Source organism: Ursus maritimus, unplaced genomic scaffold, assembly GCF_017311325.1.
Source record: "Ursus maritimus isolate PB19 unplaced genomic scaffold, ASM1731132v1 scaffold_4, whole genome shotgun sequence".
NCBI lineage: Eukaryota > Metazoa > Chordata > Mammalia > Carnivora > Ursidae > Ursus > Ursus maritimus.
In genome coordinates, this window is record NW_024426552.1 from 89,828,459 (window position 1) to 89,848,086 (window position 19,628).

The following is a 19,628-nucleotide window of genomic DNA, read 5'->3' on the forward strand; positions in this document are numbered from 1 at the left end:
TTGTTTTGTTTTGTTTTGTTTTTTTAAAGATTTTAACACCCAATGTGAGGCTTGAACGCACAACCCAAAGATCAAGAGTCACGCCCTGCACCAACTGAGCCAGCCAGGCGCCCTCGGACCTGTCCAGTTTAAAGCAAGGAGCAAAGAATACTCCAATGCTCCAAAATCTTTAGTCCTCTGATTTCTTCAAAGAATGGAAGGTTCAGAAGTTGTCGCCCTCAACAGACCATTACATATCTCTAAAATGAACTCAGAATGAGGCAGGCTACTTTATCAACTCCTTTTAACAGCTTTTTTCCCTACAATGATTATATACACAGTAATATATATATATATATATTACTAAACCCCTGTGGTCGGCCAGGTAGGTATTACTAACCAAATTATACAGATGGGGAACGGAGGCTTAAAGAGGGTAAGTGACTTGTCTGAAGTCACTAAACTACAAAGTGACCGAGTTAGCACTGGAATCCAGCCCCATCAGACCAAAACGCAGGCTCTTCTCTTCTACTACACAGATTCCCCCTCTGATAGGCATGGGCTCCACAGTCAATTCTTCATGAAGATACTTGAATAAACAGCTATAAGCTGTAGCTATATAAACTATCAGGAGAGAACTCACTTCACTGGGTCAAGGGCGTGTCTCCAAGACAGGCTCTGAGGACAGGATCTGTTCTAGGAAATCCAAGCCCACTCCCTGAGCCAAAGCCCATAACTTCCGATACAACAGGTTGGGTGGTAAGGGAACCCTTAACTAACAACCAACAGTGGCTTTTATACTGAGCAAGGTTTACTCTCATAAAGTCCTTGCCAAGTCCTTAAATTCCCCTCAAATCCTAAAACAGACCAAGGAGCTAATCCCGGACCATCACAATCACTAGATGCCACTTCTCACGGCCCGACACTAGGCCTAAGAAAAATAAGAGGACTCCAAGACAATGGCATCTATAGCTTCTATCTTCCCAAAGTCACCCATGATTAACAAAAAAGACAGGAATGGATTAAAAGGTAACCAAGGGAGGAGAAACTAGACAAACCAAGGAGGACATTTTTATGCACTGAAATCACGCCAGGGATTGCTGAAAATCTATACATTCAAAAGAGTTTTAAAAAAAAGCCCATTTCATGAAACAAGTGTCCTCAGAAGAATAACTACTATATCTCTATTAATTTAGCAAATATCAGTGAGTGACCAGAATGGGTCAGGCATTCCTCCAGGCATTGGGAACAGAGCCTTAGACAATACAAAATTCTGTCCATCTCAGGCTGACAGACAGAACTTATGTGGGCTGAGGAGGGGTAGCGAAGGGGTAGAGTTTAAACAAAAACATTTATAGATAGTGGTAAGGGCTATAAAGAGAATACAATGGCAGCTTGTAAGAAGTCATACATTTCTACTCTAATTGTATACTGCCTCGAATAAAGAGATTCTATTACAAAAAGAGCTGCTGTTTGCTAAGAATAAAAATACAGGCTTAACTTAAATGGAAAAAATGCAAAATGTAATATAGATGGCCAAAACTAGGTTAAAAGCCTCTTTTAAGAGAGCCACAAATGCCAGAGTCTAAGATTTCAACTAGAGAACTTTCAAGATAAAAACCAAGAATACAGAAGACCAAAAGTCTATGTAGGTTTAAGTCTAGTTTTTCCCTGGCTAAAAGTAACAGCCGCCAAACACCCTTGTGCATTTGAAGCACCATGAGATTTACTTACATAATTTCCATTTTATTAAATACATTTTTCACATAGCTCTCAGTACCGAAACTGTAACTCTTCTTTAGTTGAAAATTATGCTGAGGACAAAATCTGGTTCTTGTCAACACCACTTCAGGGTTAATCCTTGTCAAAAACGTCCATCAGGTGAGGTACAACCCCTTTCTGCCCCTCCATTCCATCAACGCGCCCCGTGTCCACAGGCTGCGCTCCACGGGGAACGAGCAATTCAGGCTAAGTTCAGGCTACGTTTCACCTAACAGCCCTACCCTGAGTGTGCTGGCACACTGTCTAAAATGTCTCCCACCATTTAGATCCAGCCACCTCATGTCTAGTTTTGACCGGCTGGGAAAGAGCAACACGACCCATGTCGACGCCATACTTCCCGTCACACAGCTCTGCTAAGCTATGCACTGAACCTAAGCAAACAACTCTACTCTCAGAATCTCAAAGCAGTTCAGTGAAGAGATATTTAACTGCCTAAATTCCCAATATTCTAATATTTTTTTAAAGATTTTATTTATTTATTTGACAGAGATAGAGACAGCCAGCGAGAGAGGGAACACAAGCAGGGGGAGTGGGAGAGGAAGAAGCAGGCTCATAGCGGAGGAGCCTGATGTGGGGCTCGATCCCATAACGCCGGGATCACGCCCTGAGCTGAAGGCAGACGCTTAACGACTGAGCCACCCAGGTGCCCCCCAATATTCTAATATTTTTTAAACCTATTTCGATGTGGGCCATGTCATTCATTTAACACGGTTCTTCCCCATAAGGCATAATCAAGAAATAATGTACCCATGAAGAATGTTCTCATCCTTATAACTGACAGGAAAGCAGTTCCCACTATTTTGCTCAATATTCTTGAGCTGACTTTTCTATATTACTATACTTTTTTAATCATATAAAATGAACACTATGATTGCCTGGCAGCTTATGCCACTAACATCAAATCAGAGGTGAACACAAACAGGTCATATGCTAGGGTTTGGGAAGGATTTTACAGAACAGAGAGTACTCCCCCTCCCCACCACTATACCGTATATTCTCACTTATTCAGGCCTTGACTTTCCATGAATGAAACTTATTTAAATCACTGCCTAATGTAATTATCAAAGCCTTGATTTTTCAAAAGCATTTGCTGAGTGGTTACTCTGTGCCTGACACTTCATAAAGCACTGGTGATACTAAGAAAGAGGACATCCTACTTATCTGTGTGTTGGTACAAGGGTAGAAAATACAATTAACTGTAATAAAATATGACTGCTACTAAGAGCTATGGAAACTGAAGGAAGCCGTGAGAAATCATGGCTACATTACTACTGAGAGTGACATTTGAGGCAGGAGCGAGAGACTGCAAGCGGATAAGCCAAAGAAGAATCGCCCTAGCAAACGCACAGAAGCCTGGACTGTAGGATGTGTTTAGAATTCCGATGTGGGGGCACCCGGGTGGCTCAGTCGGTGAAGCGTCTGCTTTTGGCTCAGGTCATGATCCTGGGGGCCTGGGATAGAGTCCCTCACCAGTCTCCCTGCTCAGCAGGGAGTCTGCTTTTCCCTCCGCCTCTCCCCTACCCCTCCCCTACCCCACCCCCCTTGTGCTGGCTCTCTCACAAAAATAAATAAATAAAATCTTAAAAAAAAAAGAATCCCAACCTGGCCCTAATGGCCTATGCCTGGTCCAGGGGGGTAAAGATGAGACTGCCAAGCAGGGCCACCTAGGAAAAGCCTCTGTTCGCCCCACTTAGAAGTCTGGACTTTATCCTGTGAGCGGTAGTATTTCCCAAGGAGGGGGAGCAACATTACCAGATGACTTGACAGCAGTGAGAAACTCAAACTGAGATGGGAGACACTGGGCACACGGAAAGCAGTAGAGAGGTTAATGAAAAATCCACCTGTGACATAATTCAGAGATTATGATGTTCAAAGTTTAAGTTTTCAAAAATAACTGACTATGGCGAGCCGGGGTCACGGGGTCTGCTGCAGACAAGCTCGCCCTACCTCTCAACCAACACCGAAGTTTCTAAGATGATGGAGGTGAAGTCTCCACACCTAGGGTTCTGCAAGCCAGAACTACTTCCTGTTTTCCTACTTCCTGTCACTCTGGTTCTGTTCTATGTGATTCTGCCACTTCCATTTCTACCCAGCCACCATCGATAGGCATCCACAGTCTGCCCCTGTCTTGTGCCTCTTCCACCTCCTCCTCCACTTTTTCTGGCCTTTGTTTCTTCTCTTTGGGTTCCTGGCCTTTACTCTAAAAAGCTAAGCCCAAGAGCCAACCTAGCATTCCTTTCCCTCCTTTCTAGTCAACTCCCCCAAGCGGTCACAGTGAATTAGGCTGTCCACCTACCACATTTTTGATCGGTTTGCGCACCACAAGCAAAGAAGGACTAGTGGGACTGTCAGGATACTGGAGAAGTAGATATAATTAGGAGTCAAAGGAGAACCACTACTCATTTTCAAGGGTCTAAAGTTAATCATATCCCCAAAACATCTACTTTCTGATTCCTAAATAATTCCATTTCAAACTAGTTAATTCATTTTTTAAATCTTGAAGCTGAAGTTTGCCTTTTATCATATTGTACATACACAGCCAAGGTCTGAAGAATAAGGACTCAGAATTTTAGATAAAATCATTCTACCTACAACGCCATCTTTAAATTTAGAAAACCAATCTTAAGCACTTTAAAGATTTTTAAAAAATGAATACTTAATAGCACATATTTCTTCTACACGTTTAAGTGTCTTTTCCTGCCATGCTCTATGCAGAGATAAAATTAAATGGAGCTCAGGCTAGAGCTGTCTTCTAAGTAACATGCTAGACTGTAAATATTGAGTGGTTAACTCACTCTCTGCTAATCCTATTTTAATTTCACTTTGTGACTTTTAGAGTTTAAAAAAATCAACCAAGATAACCACACTGTACAGTGAGGAGAGCAAATGGGACAGGTGGCAGGTGAGTCTGGCTCTGCTGCACAGGGTGCTTAACCTTCCCGTCCCCACAGCTCTTCATGGGGGGGGGAGGGTAATACCTCACATGGGCACTTAAGGAAAAGAGCAACCCTAATGCAGCCCTGGTACAAGGCCTTACACATAATATGTGCTCAATAAACAACTATTAATTCTTCTTTTTCTTCAAACTTCTACCAGTGACCAATCTCTAAGAAAAAAATGTGGCCTCTAAAGAGAGAGTATTAAAAAAAAAAAAAAAATTTTTTTTTTTTTACTGGAATCTGCGTTTTTATCTTCTCAAAACAATGACGACAACGACAAAAACAAAAAACCACACTGCCAATTCTCACCTCTGACCAGATTTTCTGTTTGAGAAACATTCTGGCTTTCCTTTAAGGTTCACCTCCCAACTCATTTGCATTCCGGTGTCTGTTCAGCTTCCGTGGATTCAGGCAACAATAGTGACTTTGGAATCCATTCACAGAAGTTCTGAAATCTAAGCCCTTTACATCTACGAAATGGTTTGAATTCCTTGGAAACACGTCTAATTAAGATTCTCATAATGAAAGTCAGCCGTGAAAGGTAATAAAGTAACACCACAGTGGTGGAAATTTCCTACTAACTGCTCAGAACTCCAGAAGACCCTTTCCTGACCCATAAGCTGCCTTCTCAAAGCACACAGGAAGAATTAAACTTGGCCAGATTCTCTACGGAGCATCAGGCATTTGCCTTTTTAAACACTTAAGCAAGGAGCTTGAGAGGTTATCCACCATACATTCCAGGAAAACAGAATTATACAGCTGGATACTTAAGACCATTAGAAAGTTTAAAGAAGCTGTCCAGATTTCAGGTTTCAAGACAAACAGACTGAAAACGCTCTTCAAAAATGTCATGCTTTAAGATTTTCCTTTCTAGATCTTAGTACCAAGCGCTTTGTAATAAGCAACCGCTGGAAAGCTCGGCGCGCATTTGTAGGCTCGGACTTGGAATGATGACATCCCTGGGTGCACACACAGACCGACTTGTACAAATGAACACATTATTCCAATTCTTCCCTCATTCTGCACCAAGTCCAAATTCAGGACTGACACTAGTCTCTGCAGACAACGAAGGAAAAATGTGACAAAGATTTTCCGGCCAGCCCCTCCCCTCGTCCTCCCCCGCCCTCAGCACACACAAGCACACAGCGGATTCTATGCACAGCTCTCATTCGGGGCCGGTTTATGCGCCATGACATCAGCGCAGGATCAGGAGCCAAGTTTAAACTCCATCTGGGACAAATAATGTCCAGGCACACTGTGACTTCTTTTGTTTATATACACTGACTAAATATGTCTTGGTGGTAAATGAACTAACTCTTAAGATTTATTTCCCAAGGCCTCCAAAACAATATTCTGCACCCCTGAAGCAACTCCCGGCCTCCAGGTCTCTTTCCAAGGCTATGCGTAAGTGATTTTTAACAGAACACATGATTTTGAAACATATAATTAACATCTTGAGGAGAGACAAAGTCCAAGCAGCCCTTCATCAATCTCAAACAAAGAACACGAGGAACTGGCGAGCGAATGGGTGCGGTATCGAGGCTCAGGGTACAAACCCTGCCGGACACTTACTTCTGTGCTCCCCCTGAGAACAGGCAGCAGCCGTGAGAGATTTAAGAACCGCTCCTGTAGCAAAGTGGCCATTTTCTTTCTCTTTGAAGGATAAACTTAGGGTGTTTTTTTTCTTGTAATTTTGGCATTACTTAAGAGACATAATTATAAATTCAGAATGAAAAACAAACAAGCTAATAGGTTCAAGTCTTACAATCAGTTTTTAGATTTCTTCAGACACAAAAACTGTGCCTCTGGGGTGATGTAATTTTTGAATGAAAATGCAAGGCGGGGTTTGGGAGGAAAGGAAGGCAGACCAAAAGGTCATCTCCTAGCTCCCAGGGTGGGCCTGGGGGGGGGGGCAACAAGGAACCCCAGCTACCCTTCAATCACCATGGCTCTCAGTCCAAAGCTGCTGACCCCAGAGGGAACCACTCCCCACCCCTGCTAGTCTCAGGGAAAGAAGCATTGCCCTAAGGAAAGAAAGCGAGGAGCTCTAGTAACCTGGGCCTCAGATGACTTCACTCCCAACTCCTCCTCCAAACTCAACCCGTGCCTCCAGGCCTCAGACACCACCACCACCATCACCAGCACCTGGTCGGCAATTTTCAGAAGCTCCAGATCCAGCGCTACCGTGGAGATCACAGAACAGGAAGAGTCTTCGCAATGAAATTTGTAATTTACTATCAGCCAAAACCCCCTCCCCAGATCTCTCCCAACTGTTCACCCGAACAAGACAATGAGATATGCCCAACCCAAGTGACTCTACCCTTCCGGGAAGGTAGGTTCTAAATGGACTCAAATCCCAGTTCTGCGATTTGCCAGCTGGAAGTACTTAACCTTTCTTGCCTCCGGTTCTGTCTGTAAAAATGATCACCGCCTTATGGGGTGTATGATTACTGGATGAAATGATGTATATAAGTGCTTAGCACCATTCCTAGCACCTCATAAGCCCTCAAACAGTTACTATTCACTCCCTCCACCGCAGAGGGAACAACGAAATCAAAATATCAAATAAAAGCCATTCTTGCCAACAACTCAACTTACTGCCCACAAATAACCACTCAACTAAAAGTGGACACCGAAAGCCTGCTGGTGACCAGCAAGCTTACAGAGTAACATGTAGGGTGGAGGTAAATGCCAAAAACTCAAGACACTTGGAATTCCTTCAATGTCAAACATCTGACCTTTAATGAATCTTCTACATTGTTAAGGCCCTGAAATCTCTGGAAGAGGCAACCTTACAGAATCTTTTATCCTTGATGTGGGAATAATTAGAAAATGAGCCCCCGCCTCCCGCCAAAGAAACAGCACACTCCTGGTGTGGTGCCCATCTTCCAGTCTCCTTGTGGGAGGCTCTTGGACGTTCCAAGGCCCCTTGAAGAAACAGGATGTGCAGGGGCAGTCGATAAAAAATGAGAAAACTCTTCTGTGCCAGACCCTGAGAAAAACCACTTTAAAAACGAGAAAACGGAGGCTCTTGTGAAGTAAAGTGGATGTGAACACCCATCTATGAAAGGATAATGTCCTCTACCACCCAACTCCAGCCTCCATGGACTCCCTGGGTCTTTAAAACAGGTATTATTCACAGACAAGGTATATAGAAGCCTAAGTTCTGATTTCCCATCACAACCCCTAAAAGAAAAATACGGATGCCATTCCTTCGTGATTCATATTATACTCATGTTTTATCTTACTTTATTTTTGGTCATGACTAAAGTCACCACATAAATCATAAATAAACAGACATTTTTTAAGGATGCTTTTTATATGGACTTTTTGCAAGGTAATGAGAAGATGGGTCTCAAATAGACCCATTCTGACAATTTAAAACAAAAATTAAAGTGATGAAATTGGAAAAGGCATCTGGGGTGCACAGCTCTGGCCAAGTCAGCTACCGAAGCACATGCTTCACTGGGTCAAGGCTTCTTTCTCCCATGAACTAGAGCAATCCAATACAAAGACCCACGAAACTTCTATCTGAAGCAGTAATGCGTTTCAGTCAGTGCGGCATCTTTCCAACTACTCAGAAGACACAAGAACATTTTAACAACACCTCTTAAAAATTAAGTCATGTAACATAACCAGGTAACAAGACTTGTGCTTTCTCTCTAAATCTACGGTTTGGCTCACACGATTTAATGTCCATTTCTTGAAAATAATAGGAATGGAACCCCGATGACAGCTTTACTGATATATATACTTTCCAGTCCACCTGCCCCCAAAGCTAGACCGGTCTGCTCCCGCTCCGTGCTGTCTCTGTTTAACTGCCCAGTTATTTGCAAAGCAGAAACTCTTAGCGAAGTAATTTTCTAAGCGCAGGCTGTCCATTTTATCCAAATGTACACCTACTCTGCCGCAAGGAGTAAGGAATGGGCAATAAAGAGTGGCACTAGGAGAGGCAGGGGCAAATTATTCTAATTAAGGATCATGCTAAACACACCTGCTGCCCATAAAATACAGTCCTCTCAGCAATGATCTGATCTGCTGGCCTCCTATTAAGGAAAAAGGCCCAAGGCTGTGAAGCAACCCCCGTCCCCGGAATGAACACTAACGGGGCACGTGAATTCTGGTTTTTTTTTTTGGAGACCCACTACAGCCCAGCTTCAATTCATTCTAAAGGTAGAGCTGGCTGGAAAATCACTAAGAGGCACCTCGTTCTGGCCAATCCCGATTTAACCCGGGAAAGAAATGCAGTCTGAAGGCAGCTAAACCCAGAATTACCTCCATACAATCCTGTGTGGTTTCAGCAGCGACTCCTCCGCAGGCCGTTTATTTTTTGCACAGGCCTTTGGAACTTAAAGATTCATGTTACTAATTTTATGCCGCTTGCTCACTATTGTCTTGTTGGGAGTATAACATATATCATTTCTATAGGATCCTATTTTTAAAAATCAATCATTTGGGAGAAAAAAAAAGTCTGCCAACATGAAAACGGTTATATGGAAACATATGTCTTAACACATGTAGATGGAGAACTATCCCATCTTTTCTTCTCTGTGTGTCTCTATTATTTTTACCGTGCTAGGAGATACAGCCACGGCTGTCACATCACATCTAATGTGACAAATACATATTATCAAAAGACAATAGACATTAGAGGTTGGAAAGCCATCATATTTAATCTTATCCAAAGAGAAAGGCAATATAGAAATGGTATTAAATGCCACATCGAGGTAATACCAGAAAAAGTCTGCTTTTAAAAAATTCTATTATAATAAGCATTTAAGGAAGTCTCAATTCTTGGAGCCTCTAAAACAAGATTATAAAAACACAAGGATTTGCATCTCTGCCCTTGGAACGCTGATAGCTTGCATCTGTGTTTAACATCCCTAACCAGTCTGTAAACAGTCAAATCAAGGCACCTTCTTGTTCCTTCTGCCCTCCTATGCTTTAGTGACTGCTCAGTGTGACACGGACTGGGGGCTCAAATTCTGTTCACTGAGTAGCAGAGGCCAAAAAAAACCAATACATGGGTCCTAACTTGTAAGATATATAACTGAAACCCTCCCACTAAGCCAGATGAACCAGAGCCCACACCAGTTCATTTCACAAGTCATGAGGGAAAAACTAAGAGGCTTAAAATCACTTGGTAAGTATGTTACACAAACGAGCGTGCCTGAAAAATCGAGCAGTTTTGCTCTGAAACAGAAGATGCGTGAGCACAAAATTTCAAAGGTAAAAACATTAATTTCCAGGTTCCAACCTTGGAGAGCCCGAGAAGGCAGGCAAGTACACAAACAGAGTGAAGGGGACAGAGTGGGGACTGAGGAGGACAGTCCCCAGCTGGAGCAGGCAGCTGCCACTTTTTGCCAATCCACTGTTGCCAAGTGGGAAGACCAGCCCAGGGTTATCAGATCTTCTGGGTTTTCCAGATAAACAGAAAGATCCAGAATTTTATGTAAATCTTCCAATTTTTAAGTACTGGCACCTAATTATTATTTTTTTTAAATAATGCTATCAATTATAAAGAGGCAGGGAGGAGGAGAAGGCCTGTATGACAAATGGTGACAAATGGTCAGCTTTCAAGCCCTGGTTCAGATGAATTCAATCTGTTCATTTCATTCATGCTTCAACCATTCTGAAGGACTGACGCCAGGCATCATCCCTGTCCTGGAGTTCACGGCGCAGCCGCACAGCCCAATGTTGCAGTAAGTTGAAAACAATCATAATGTCGAAAGCACTGCAGAGTTGAAAATTGCCGTTATTTTGCAGCGTAACTTTGCCACGCCAGTGTTTTTCCTTAATCCTCTCCTTTTTGAAGGCAGCTCAATTTCTACCATTTGAAGGATACGGACTACAGTTTGTCTCTTATTATTACTGCCTTTGGCTAATTAAATTCTGAAGTGTCTCTCAACCCAGACAGCTCAGAGCTGTCATAATTACATGTCGTATGGTGTAATTATTGTGGGTGCCACATAAACAACACCCTCTGATAATATGGCATCAACATTTTCCTTTACGAGACAGAGATTATGCAGAGGCTATGACTTTCCAGAAGCCTTTGTAGTGAGCGGAATTGGCAGACCTAAGGCAGGGAGGACTGTAAAATCAGACCACAGACCTGGATAAACTCACACCTTTTTATTTCCAGTGAACAGCAGGCCCTCAGAAGCAGGGGTAGCTGCCTGTGCTGCTGGCAAGCAGCCCCGCGGGGGGCGGGGGGGGGCGCTGCTCGCAGTCAGCGTCGCTACGGGATCACTAATTCTGGGGAACAGTCATCAAGGGGCGGACAGCCACACCGGATGCATCAGAGGACAAAAAAAAATTTCACTCACAAGAACACGGACTAGCCAAAGTTCCAGGGAAGAGCTGGTGGAATGTGCCGAGACGGTGTGTCTGGGATGCCACGAACATGAGCTCTCCACGGAACACACTAGCCCTACAGAGCAGCCTCACTTCACGAAGCGGAAACCGATGACATGGTGTACGAGCTGAGTAACAGTTCCAGACTGGACTGCGAGTGAGAGGTCTGTGCAGGCTCGGCCTCCCCACGGACACTTCTCCCTGCCGGTCTGTCTTCCTGTCCGCCTCGTCCACGCCCTGACCCAGCCCTCCGCGGGGCTCCCAGGGTACGGGCACCTTCTGCAATCCGAGCGCTTCTCCGGGGGCTCTACATGTGTGTAAATACAGCCTTTTTATTTTGGTGAACCACGCTTTGCTCCCCAACTCGACTGCTCATTCCTACGGGGCAAGAACAGGGTCAGATCCATCTTCGGGGTGCCAGCACCTGCCCGCACCTGATAAGAGTGCGAGCACAGGAGACATCTGACAAATACTTACTAAAATGAACAAATCGATTACTCAGTGCCTCCTTACGTTCAGTCTTAAGTCCTGCCCTCTCGCTCCTCCTTTCTATCCCAAATCTCGAAGCCAAGACAACGACAGTATCCAGACACCTGAGGCCTTTTCAGTGTGAGTGGTAGACAGAACGTGGATGGCAGTCTGCAGTGGCCGTTTTCTTTACCATCTGCACAAGCTGTACACGTCTCATACATCTTGATCCTTAAGAGTCTGCCCAAAGACCAAGCTTCCCCATGCCGAGTTTCCCCAAACCCAACCACGTGACCAACCTAACTCTTTCCATTTTCAACCCAAACCCCAGCCTCTAAACAGGATTCTGTCATAAAGAGAGTTGTCATATAATATTGTTCAACGATAATAGCTACAGCCTCTATTTTAACTGCCAGTCCCGTTCGCATTTGAATATCTTTCTTCTTCCCCAGCAAACGTCCCAAGAACTGTTGATTCATTTGTCTATGCTATACTGATTGCAGAACGCTTTCTGGGGCTCCCTGACATGGTGGCTATCAGGATATTTCAAGAGTAAACCTGCATGGTGAGAGGATTTGAACTACTGAATGCAAGGAGGGAGCCATCAAGGAAAAGTTATTAAGAAGATATCAACCAGAACAGAAAAGGTCACTGGATTCGGAGGAGAAGCACATTTGATGTAAAAGACACGCCGATGACGAGCACCATCTGAACGTGGAAAGTTTTAATATGTTTAATGTGCTGTCTGGAAATGTGTACTCAAAAGAATGCTCCAGGAAATCTCTGGCTGTGTACTCCGTCTAGGGGAAACAAAGGCTTTCGCAAGAAGAAACCAAAGGAGGGAAGAAACTCACTCTTGATAAAATGACATGCTGAATGCTGATCAAAAGGCAGAGACAAAGTCAAGAGAACTGTGGACACGGATGAGGTACTTTAACCTTCTGTCTTTCAGGGCAAGCCTGTTCACATGTTATCCTGAGCCACTGGGAGAAACAAGTTTTCTGTTTACATTTAAGGAGATCTACTTCCTGAAGAAGAGGCAGTAAGAACACTCATTAGCAATTAATATCCTGCTAGCTTAAAAGGAAAAAAAAGACCTAAGAAATACGACAAAACATTTGCTAGTTGCCCTCTAAGAACAGGAGGACAAAGAGGCATCTAAATCTATCCCCACCCCCAGGGACCCCCTAATGAACATATACATGAGAAGAGTCACCACCAGTACAGGAATATAAAGAGGCACACACACCACCTCCTGTAGGTTGTAAGTATCACAGATGAAATTAGCAAATCAGTGAGGCTGTGGTAACACTTCTGTTCTTAACCTAATGTTTCCGTATTTAAACACTGGTGACTGCTGTAATTCTTCTTCAGAGATTATTAAAATTCTAAACCAATAGAGGGGCGCCCAAGTGGCGCAGTCGGCCAAGTGTCCAACTCGTGACTTCAGCTCGGGTCATGATCTCTGGATTGTGGGTCGAGCCCCGCATCCGGCTCCCTGCTCAGTGGGAGGTCTGTTGGAGTTTCTCTCCCTCTGCCCCTCCCCCCCCATTTGTGCTCTCTCTTGCTCTTTCTCTCTCTCTCAAATAACTAATCTTTTAAGAAAAAAATAAAATACTAAAACCAATAGAAAAAGCTGGAAATTGGGCTGCCCTTACACTTTCATGCTTCAAACTAGCGGCTACATGTCTAAACCTCTAAGACCAAAGACAAACGTATATACCATAGGTTCTGAAAATGTAGACACCAATATTCTGATCACTGATGGGTATTTGCCATAATTTATATAACCATACACAAAAACTCAGGTCAGGAAACCTGACAAGAATAGTATGTTGTCAGGCATATTTAGGGCAGCAAACTTTATTTAGCTATGCTGATCTATTCAGAGGTAAAAGAAATTATAGCAAGAGGAACAGAGATACTTTATTTAGAAAACAACAGCTCAAAATAAAACTGTTCCATTTCACTCCTAGATATCCAAGAGAAATGAAAACATACATCCACACAAAGATTTGCACATAAATGTTCACAACACCATTATTCATAATAGCCAAAGAATGAAAAGGACCCAAATGTCCATCAACTGATGAATGAATAAACAAAATGTAGTATTTCCACGTGGTGAAGCATCACCTGCCAGGAAAAAAGGTATAACGTACTGATACATGCTATTACACAGATAAACCCTAAAAACATTATGCTGGGTGAAAGAAGCCAGAGGCAAAGACCACATATTGCATGATTTCATTTATATGAAATGTCCAGAATGGGCCAATTACCTACAGAGACAGAAAGTAGATCAGTGGTTGCCTAGGAATACGGGGAAGAAAGGACTGGGAAGTGACTGGACCAGGGTTTCTTTTTATCATGATTAGAAGGTTCAAAAATCAAGGTCACGGTTGCACAATTCTGTGAATACAGCAAATTCCACTGTATACCTTAAAATAAGTGAATTACAGGGAATGTGGATGATATCTCAATAAAGCTGTTAAATAAGCAAAGCTGTTAAGTTGCTTCTATCCACACTGTGTTTTACTGCTGTTCGTGTTCATTTAGCTGATAATGTATTTTTTTAAATCGTCATTCATCATGAGGATGGCTTTTCATTTTAAGAAAAGAATCATCCTTTTCCTGCTACCACTATAAAATGACCAACTGAGGTTTCAAACTTAACATGACTCTGAATAATGAAAATTAACAGTGTCTCTTATTTAGAAAGCCAAAACAGAGTGGACATCTTGGCAAGAACTCATAGTAACTAAATCCAGAAACCATCAGGACAAAACTCCGGAGGAAGAGGCCTGTGGGGACTGGGGAGCTCTCTCATAACTGCACTGGTTCTTTTGCATATACGGAAATGTTTAGAATGTCCTCTACACAGCTGCGAAGTATTAAGAATGCTGTGAACACACACAAGGTAAGCTGTGCCGTCTACACCCCTAACACAGAGGTAGCCGCACAGCCCCGCGGCCGGAGGGCAGCTCTACACAACAGCACACAAATGTTGTCCGCCCCTCCCTGAAAAGGTCACCCGCAAGGGTCTGCAGACAGTGTCCACCATGCCCACCACTGAAGTCAAACCTGTGTCTCCAAAAAGTCCTGGTTGAGATGAAAAGGTAATGTCTCCGAGGGACAGCACAGGGAAGCCTCAGAAAACATGAGTAGGGCTTTCCGTGCCGACTGTGCTCTCGCGAACACGGTGAACGTTCCTAAAACCCACCCGGGCTTTCTGCAACGAGTGTGGCAAGCACCAACCCCACAAAGGGACATGGGACCAGAAAGGCAGATCCTCTTTCTGCGCAGGGGAAATAGCATTAGGAGAGGAAGCACGGTGCCTATGGTGGGCAGACGAAGCCGATTTTCTGCAGAAAGGCTCAACGACAGAGCAGACTCTGCTAGGCGTGAACGTGTTGGGCCCAACTGCAGATCCAAGAGAATGCTGGCTATTAAGAGATGCAAGCGGGGCGCCTGGCGGGTTCAGTCAGTAGAGCAGGCTACTCTTGATCTTGGGGTTGTAAGCTCGAGCCCCACGTTGGGTGAGAGATTAGTTAAAAAATGAGATGCAAGCCTTGTGAACTGGGAGGAGATGCAAGAGAAAGGGCCAAGAGATCCAGTTCTACACTTTGTATTTTGTTATGCTATGAAGACAATAAAATCTTAAGGTTATGCTCAGAAAAATAATTTAAAAAAAAAAACAAACCAGAAAACATGAATGGAGATCCTATTCTCCAGTGTGTCCTCTGTGTCCCGATCCTTGAACACAGTTCTCCTGAGCACCACACCCACAGGCTCTTAGGAGCAAGCAGCAAATACCAACAGGTGTCTCAGGCGAGCACTCAAAACTCACGCAGTCCCTGACTTTGGGTCCTGACCTTTGGTCCTTGTTCTCTTTGTGGCCCTCCTCTCTCCTCACCTCCTCTCTGGTATTTTCCCACTGTTTCTGGTTGGGTCTGTCTTCACCTTGTGCCTTAGCCCAGGTTCCACGCACAGGCCCTGAGGATTCTACTATCCTTAACTAGGCCAAAGCTAAATGTTAGGGCCCAAAGGAAAGGGCAGAGGCTTGAGGATATGAGGGAGACACCGATGGAGACCCTGGGGGCAGCAAGAGGAAGAAAAATGTCAGGCCCGGAGGCCTGTGCCTAGGCTGAGCCACAGTGACACAGAGGCAACGTCAAGGCATGATAAATCTTGGGCTGATCCTGCCAACAGGGGTATTTCAAACACACTCTGCCCACTTAACAAGTGTGCTCCATCAAGAGAAATTTAAGGTTCATGCCAATCAATAGTTTGGCACACAAAACCTATAAATGTTAATGCTGTTAGCACAATCATATCTGCTAATTAGAAAGACTAAAACATTTCCTTCCAATAAGAATTTTTAGAGTAAGTACAGCCCCAGTTTGAGAAAGCTTGATATTTGATGGTGCATACAACAAACGAATTAGCAGATTTTCCTATTCCTGGTTTTACAGAAAGCTTCCAAGATAAAATAAAAATGTGATTTTTATTAACCAAAATTATTAAGTAGCTTCTACTTATAGAGGAGGTAGGCATACAGAGCAGTGAAGTGCCGCATGGCCGGAGGATAGCCATTGTTTTTTTTAGGCTTTGGTCATTTCTAGGTGCAAAAAAGTTTACGTCTGAAGAGAGAATTAGAAAATTCTGGAACTAAGGACTCGGTGTGCTAGAGATCAGAAACTGCAAAAGGGTGTTCTGTGCAAACTGAATCACAGTACTGAGGAAGAAATCATCAAAACACAAAAACAGTGCACAGTAACATGGAGAGGTGGTCTCGGGTCTCCAAGTACGTATGTGCAGGAATTAGGTGACTGAGCGGAGGCCCAAGATGCCTCCCAAGTTGAGTCACATTTGAATACCTTGTTTTTTTTATCCTTTTAATCAGTGAAAAGGGAGACCAGACACTGCACCTTAAGTGGTCCTTGGCACTCTGGAGATCTTCCCGTGACCAGAGCACAGGGAGAACCATGAAGAGGGCAAGGGCTACACCCAGAGGGCTGACGGCCTCAGCCCGACATGGGGATGTTACTCCAAGTGTCATAGGGCAGCTCTGAGCAGGGCACTGACATGATGTGGGTGTTTTTCAAGATTTTGTTTACATATTTATTTGAGAGAGAGAGAGAGAGAGAGAGAGAGAAAGAGGACGCGCTCACATGTGCAAGCAGGGGGAGGGGCATAGGGAGAGGGAGAGAAAACCTCAAGCAGACTTCACACGAGCACAGAGCCTCACACAGGGCTCGATCTCACGACCCTGAGATCATAACCTGAGGAAAAACCAAGAGTCAGAAGCTTAACCGACTGAGCCACCCAAGCTCCCCTGACGTGGGTGTTTTTTGGAAACTCTCAAACGACTGCTGTGTGGCCAATACTTTCTGCTGGGGCAAAAGTAAAAAACGAGAGAGACCAGTGAGAAGGACTGTCGTACCCTGGAGAGAGATGCTGGCTTGGAGTCCAGTGGTGGTAGCGGAAATGAAGCAGACGTGGCAAATTATGGTTTCAGCACATGTTCCTGAGATGAAGCCAACAGGCCTTGCTGACAGGCCTGGGAGAGGAGGATGAGAAGACGCAAGTGAAGACTGGGCTTAAGAGCAGTGGGGTGAAGGAAGCAGAGGCTCTACTTAGAGAAGACCTACTGTAAGGGCAGCGGAGACAGGAAGTGGTAACTACACAGGGATGTGGAGTCCAGGGAGAGGATCTTGTTTGGCTGGGTAATTGTTTGTGGGTTTGAGGTAAAAGATACTACAGGATGTCTAGTGGAAATGATCCAGCACAGAGAGAGAAAGACTGAGAGTCAGGAAGGGAGGTGCCTGTATCAGTGGTGAGAAGGGGTGAAATGCATTCAAACAATGAACGTTTACTGAACACCCATTAGATATTCTTTGTTCTTGAAAGGCTCACGGTCTAAAGCACAAGAAAGTAGAAATAAATTAGGCAGCAAAGTAAGATCCAACAGAGGCAGAGTATGAACGGACTGTGATGGATAAAGGGCGTTCACGTACTATGACAGACTGGGGGGAGGGGAAGCAGGCACCGACGGACAGCAAATGAATGGCTGATAACTGATTTGAATTACTGACAGAGTTTGGGCAAATATTTTTTATGCAACTGTTCCCAATTCTACTTTTCATAGGACAAAAACTTTTACCTTTATGCTCCTAAATATCCTTTTGGCCTTGCGTAGCTCTTTATTTAGAAGACTGAGCAAACCCGGTTTTTGCAGTCAATAAAAAAAATCTGTTATCAAAACAGTTCATCTAAAAAATTTTTAAAGCTTTACTTACCATTAAAATTTCTTCCCAAGTGCTACATGAATGAGCTCAGAAATATCTTTTCTATTTTGTGATATTCGGTAATACTGACAGAGACGTTCTACAGAGAATAGATACCGTCACTTTCCGAGCAGCGGGCTGTAGGTTTGGAAGGACCTGTACGTCTTGCCGAGGTTAGTCACCCCCAGTGTGAGATCAAAACCTGACCCACCCTCTGAGTGTCCTGCTCTGGCCAACCAGGCCAACCAGTCAAGCACAATACAGGACATGAATAAACAGACATTTTATTCCGAAGACTTGTACATATTTTCAAAATGATTCATTTAAAAAATCAGACATTTTTCTGATGCTTCGGTAGTAATACCAACTGCATGAGGTAAGATTTGCTGTTATCAAAAGCCATCACTGGTATTTTTAAAACTCATATAGTAATTCTACAGCAAAAACGCTTACCTCTAGAACTATTAACGTTCACAATCACAGATCTTTGAATCTCAAACTAGAACAATGACTGGGTTAACGGCTTCCGCTCAGACAGATTGACTTAAATTTCCCTCTCACTACACCAACCTGCTGGGCTGCATCTCCGTTCACCAAGTGAGGCATCATGGCTACCTCTCCGTTCAGCAATGGTGGCAGTTCCAGAGGGATTTGGTCGGTCATCATCATTGTGACGTACATTCATGGAGAATTTCCCTCAACTGGCTTCCTGCAAAAGAACCACCATTTTTAAAAAAGGATCCAGGACCCCAAAAAGTCACCTATAACATCAGCAATTTAAGCGCAGCACCATGAAGTCAGCTGAAAATCAAATTATTCTGATCCCTGTAGGACCGCACTACTGTGCCAGGCCCCAAGGACAGGTAAAGCCAAAGCAAGGAAATGGCCTGAACTAGGAGACCCCCGACTTGAGTCTCCCAGCAGCCGTGTGAACATCACCTCCCAGACCCAGACTTTGTCGTTTAGTTATAGATTTTTTAAATATATCAGTAGTAGTAACTACCCTACCCCCGGGATCTTTCAGGGGCTAAAAGGAGACAACACTGCGAGAAGGTCAGGTGTCAAACAAAAACTGGTGGTATCATTATCTTTAATTACAGAAAATAAGGCCAAAGAGGATGACCTGTAAAAGCAGGTGTTCCCTTCCATTAGGATCAAAAATACTTTTCATAAGCAGTTAATCCAAGCAAGTTAACAAAGCTTATACTGCAATTGTTGCGACTGCTGACCTTGCCACTAATTTGGTAATTAATCATGTTCTAATTATCTCTTGCTCTCGTCATTTCCTTGAATTGAATTTAACCCGCTGTGCATTTACGTCTTTATCACTGTGCAGATCTTGAACTTCCCTGTATCTCAGACAGAACCCATAGCACTTTGCACGGAGAAGGGCTGAAAGGCAGACCACCTTACTTCTGCAGAATAAATGATTTTCATGCAAGTATTCAAAACAGCACAAAGCCCATTGTCATTCCAAAATGGTACTTGCTCCAAAACCTAGCCTGCCAATTCAACAGTGGGAAAACAGCAACAAATTCTGGTTCAAAATTTTAACTTGTTCTTTAAGAAGTATTCACGTATCCTTCACTTATGCCTAAAAATTTATGGCATAAGAAGCTTAATATCATGTGCAAAGAAGACAAAACAAAGACACACATTTTAAATGCACTCAAACAAATGGACACGTACAATCATCACTCATAATGAAGTCCCCTCCAAATATCAAATCAAGGCTATCTGATCAATGAAACCTTTAATCCAAATCCCAATTGGAAACCCCAATATCCAAATCAGGTAAAACAGTGGGACAAAT

General features: G+C 43.6%; 1 protein-coding gene across 6 annotated transcripts in view; it reads right to left on the reverse strand.

Annotated features, from left to right (window-relative positions):
* FNDC3B (fibronectin type III domain containing 3B) overlaps positions 1 to 19,628 on the reverse strand; it is a 380,755-nt gene that overhangs the window by 248,231 nt on the left and 112,896 nt on the right. For all 6 annotated transcript variants that reach the window (XM_040621603.1, XM_040621598.1, XM_040621601.1 and 3 more), the window contains one exon: positions 18,386 to 18,524. In XM_040621603.1, the coding sequence (XP_040477537.1) occupies positions 18,386 to 18,496 (111 nt within the window). In that variant the 5' untranslated portion in view covers positions 18,497 to 18,524. The remainder of the gene's footprint in view (positions 1 to 18,385; positions 18,525 to 19,628) is intronic.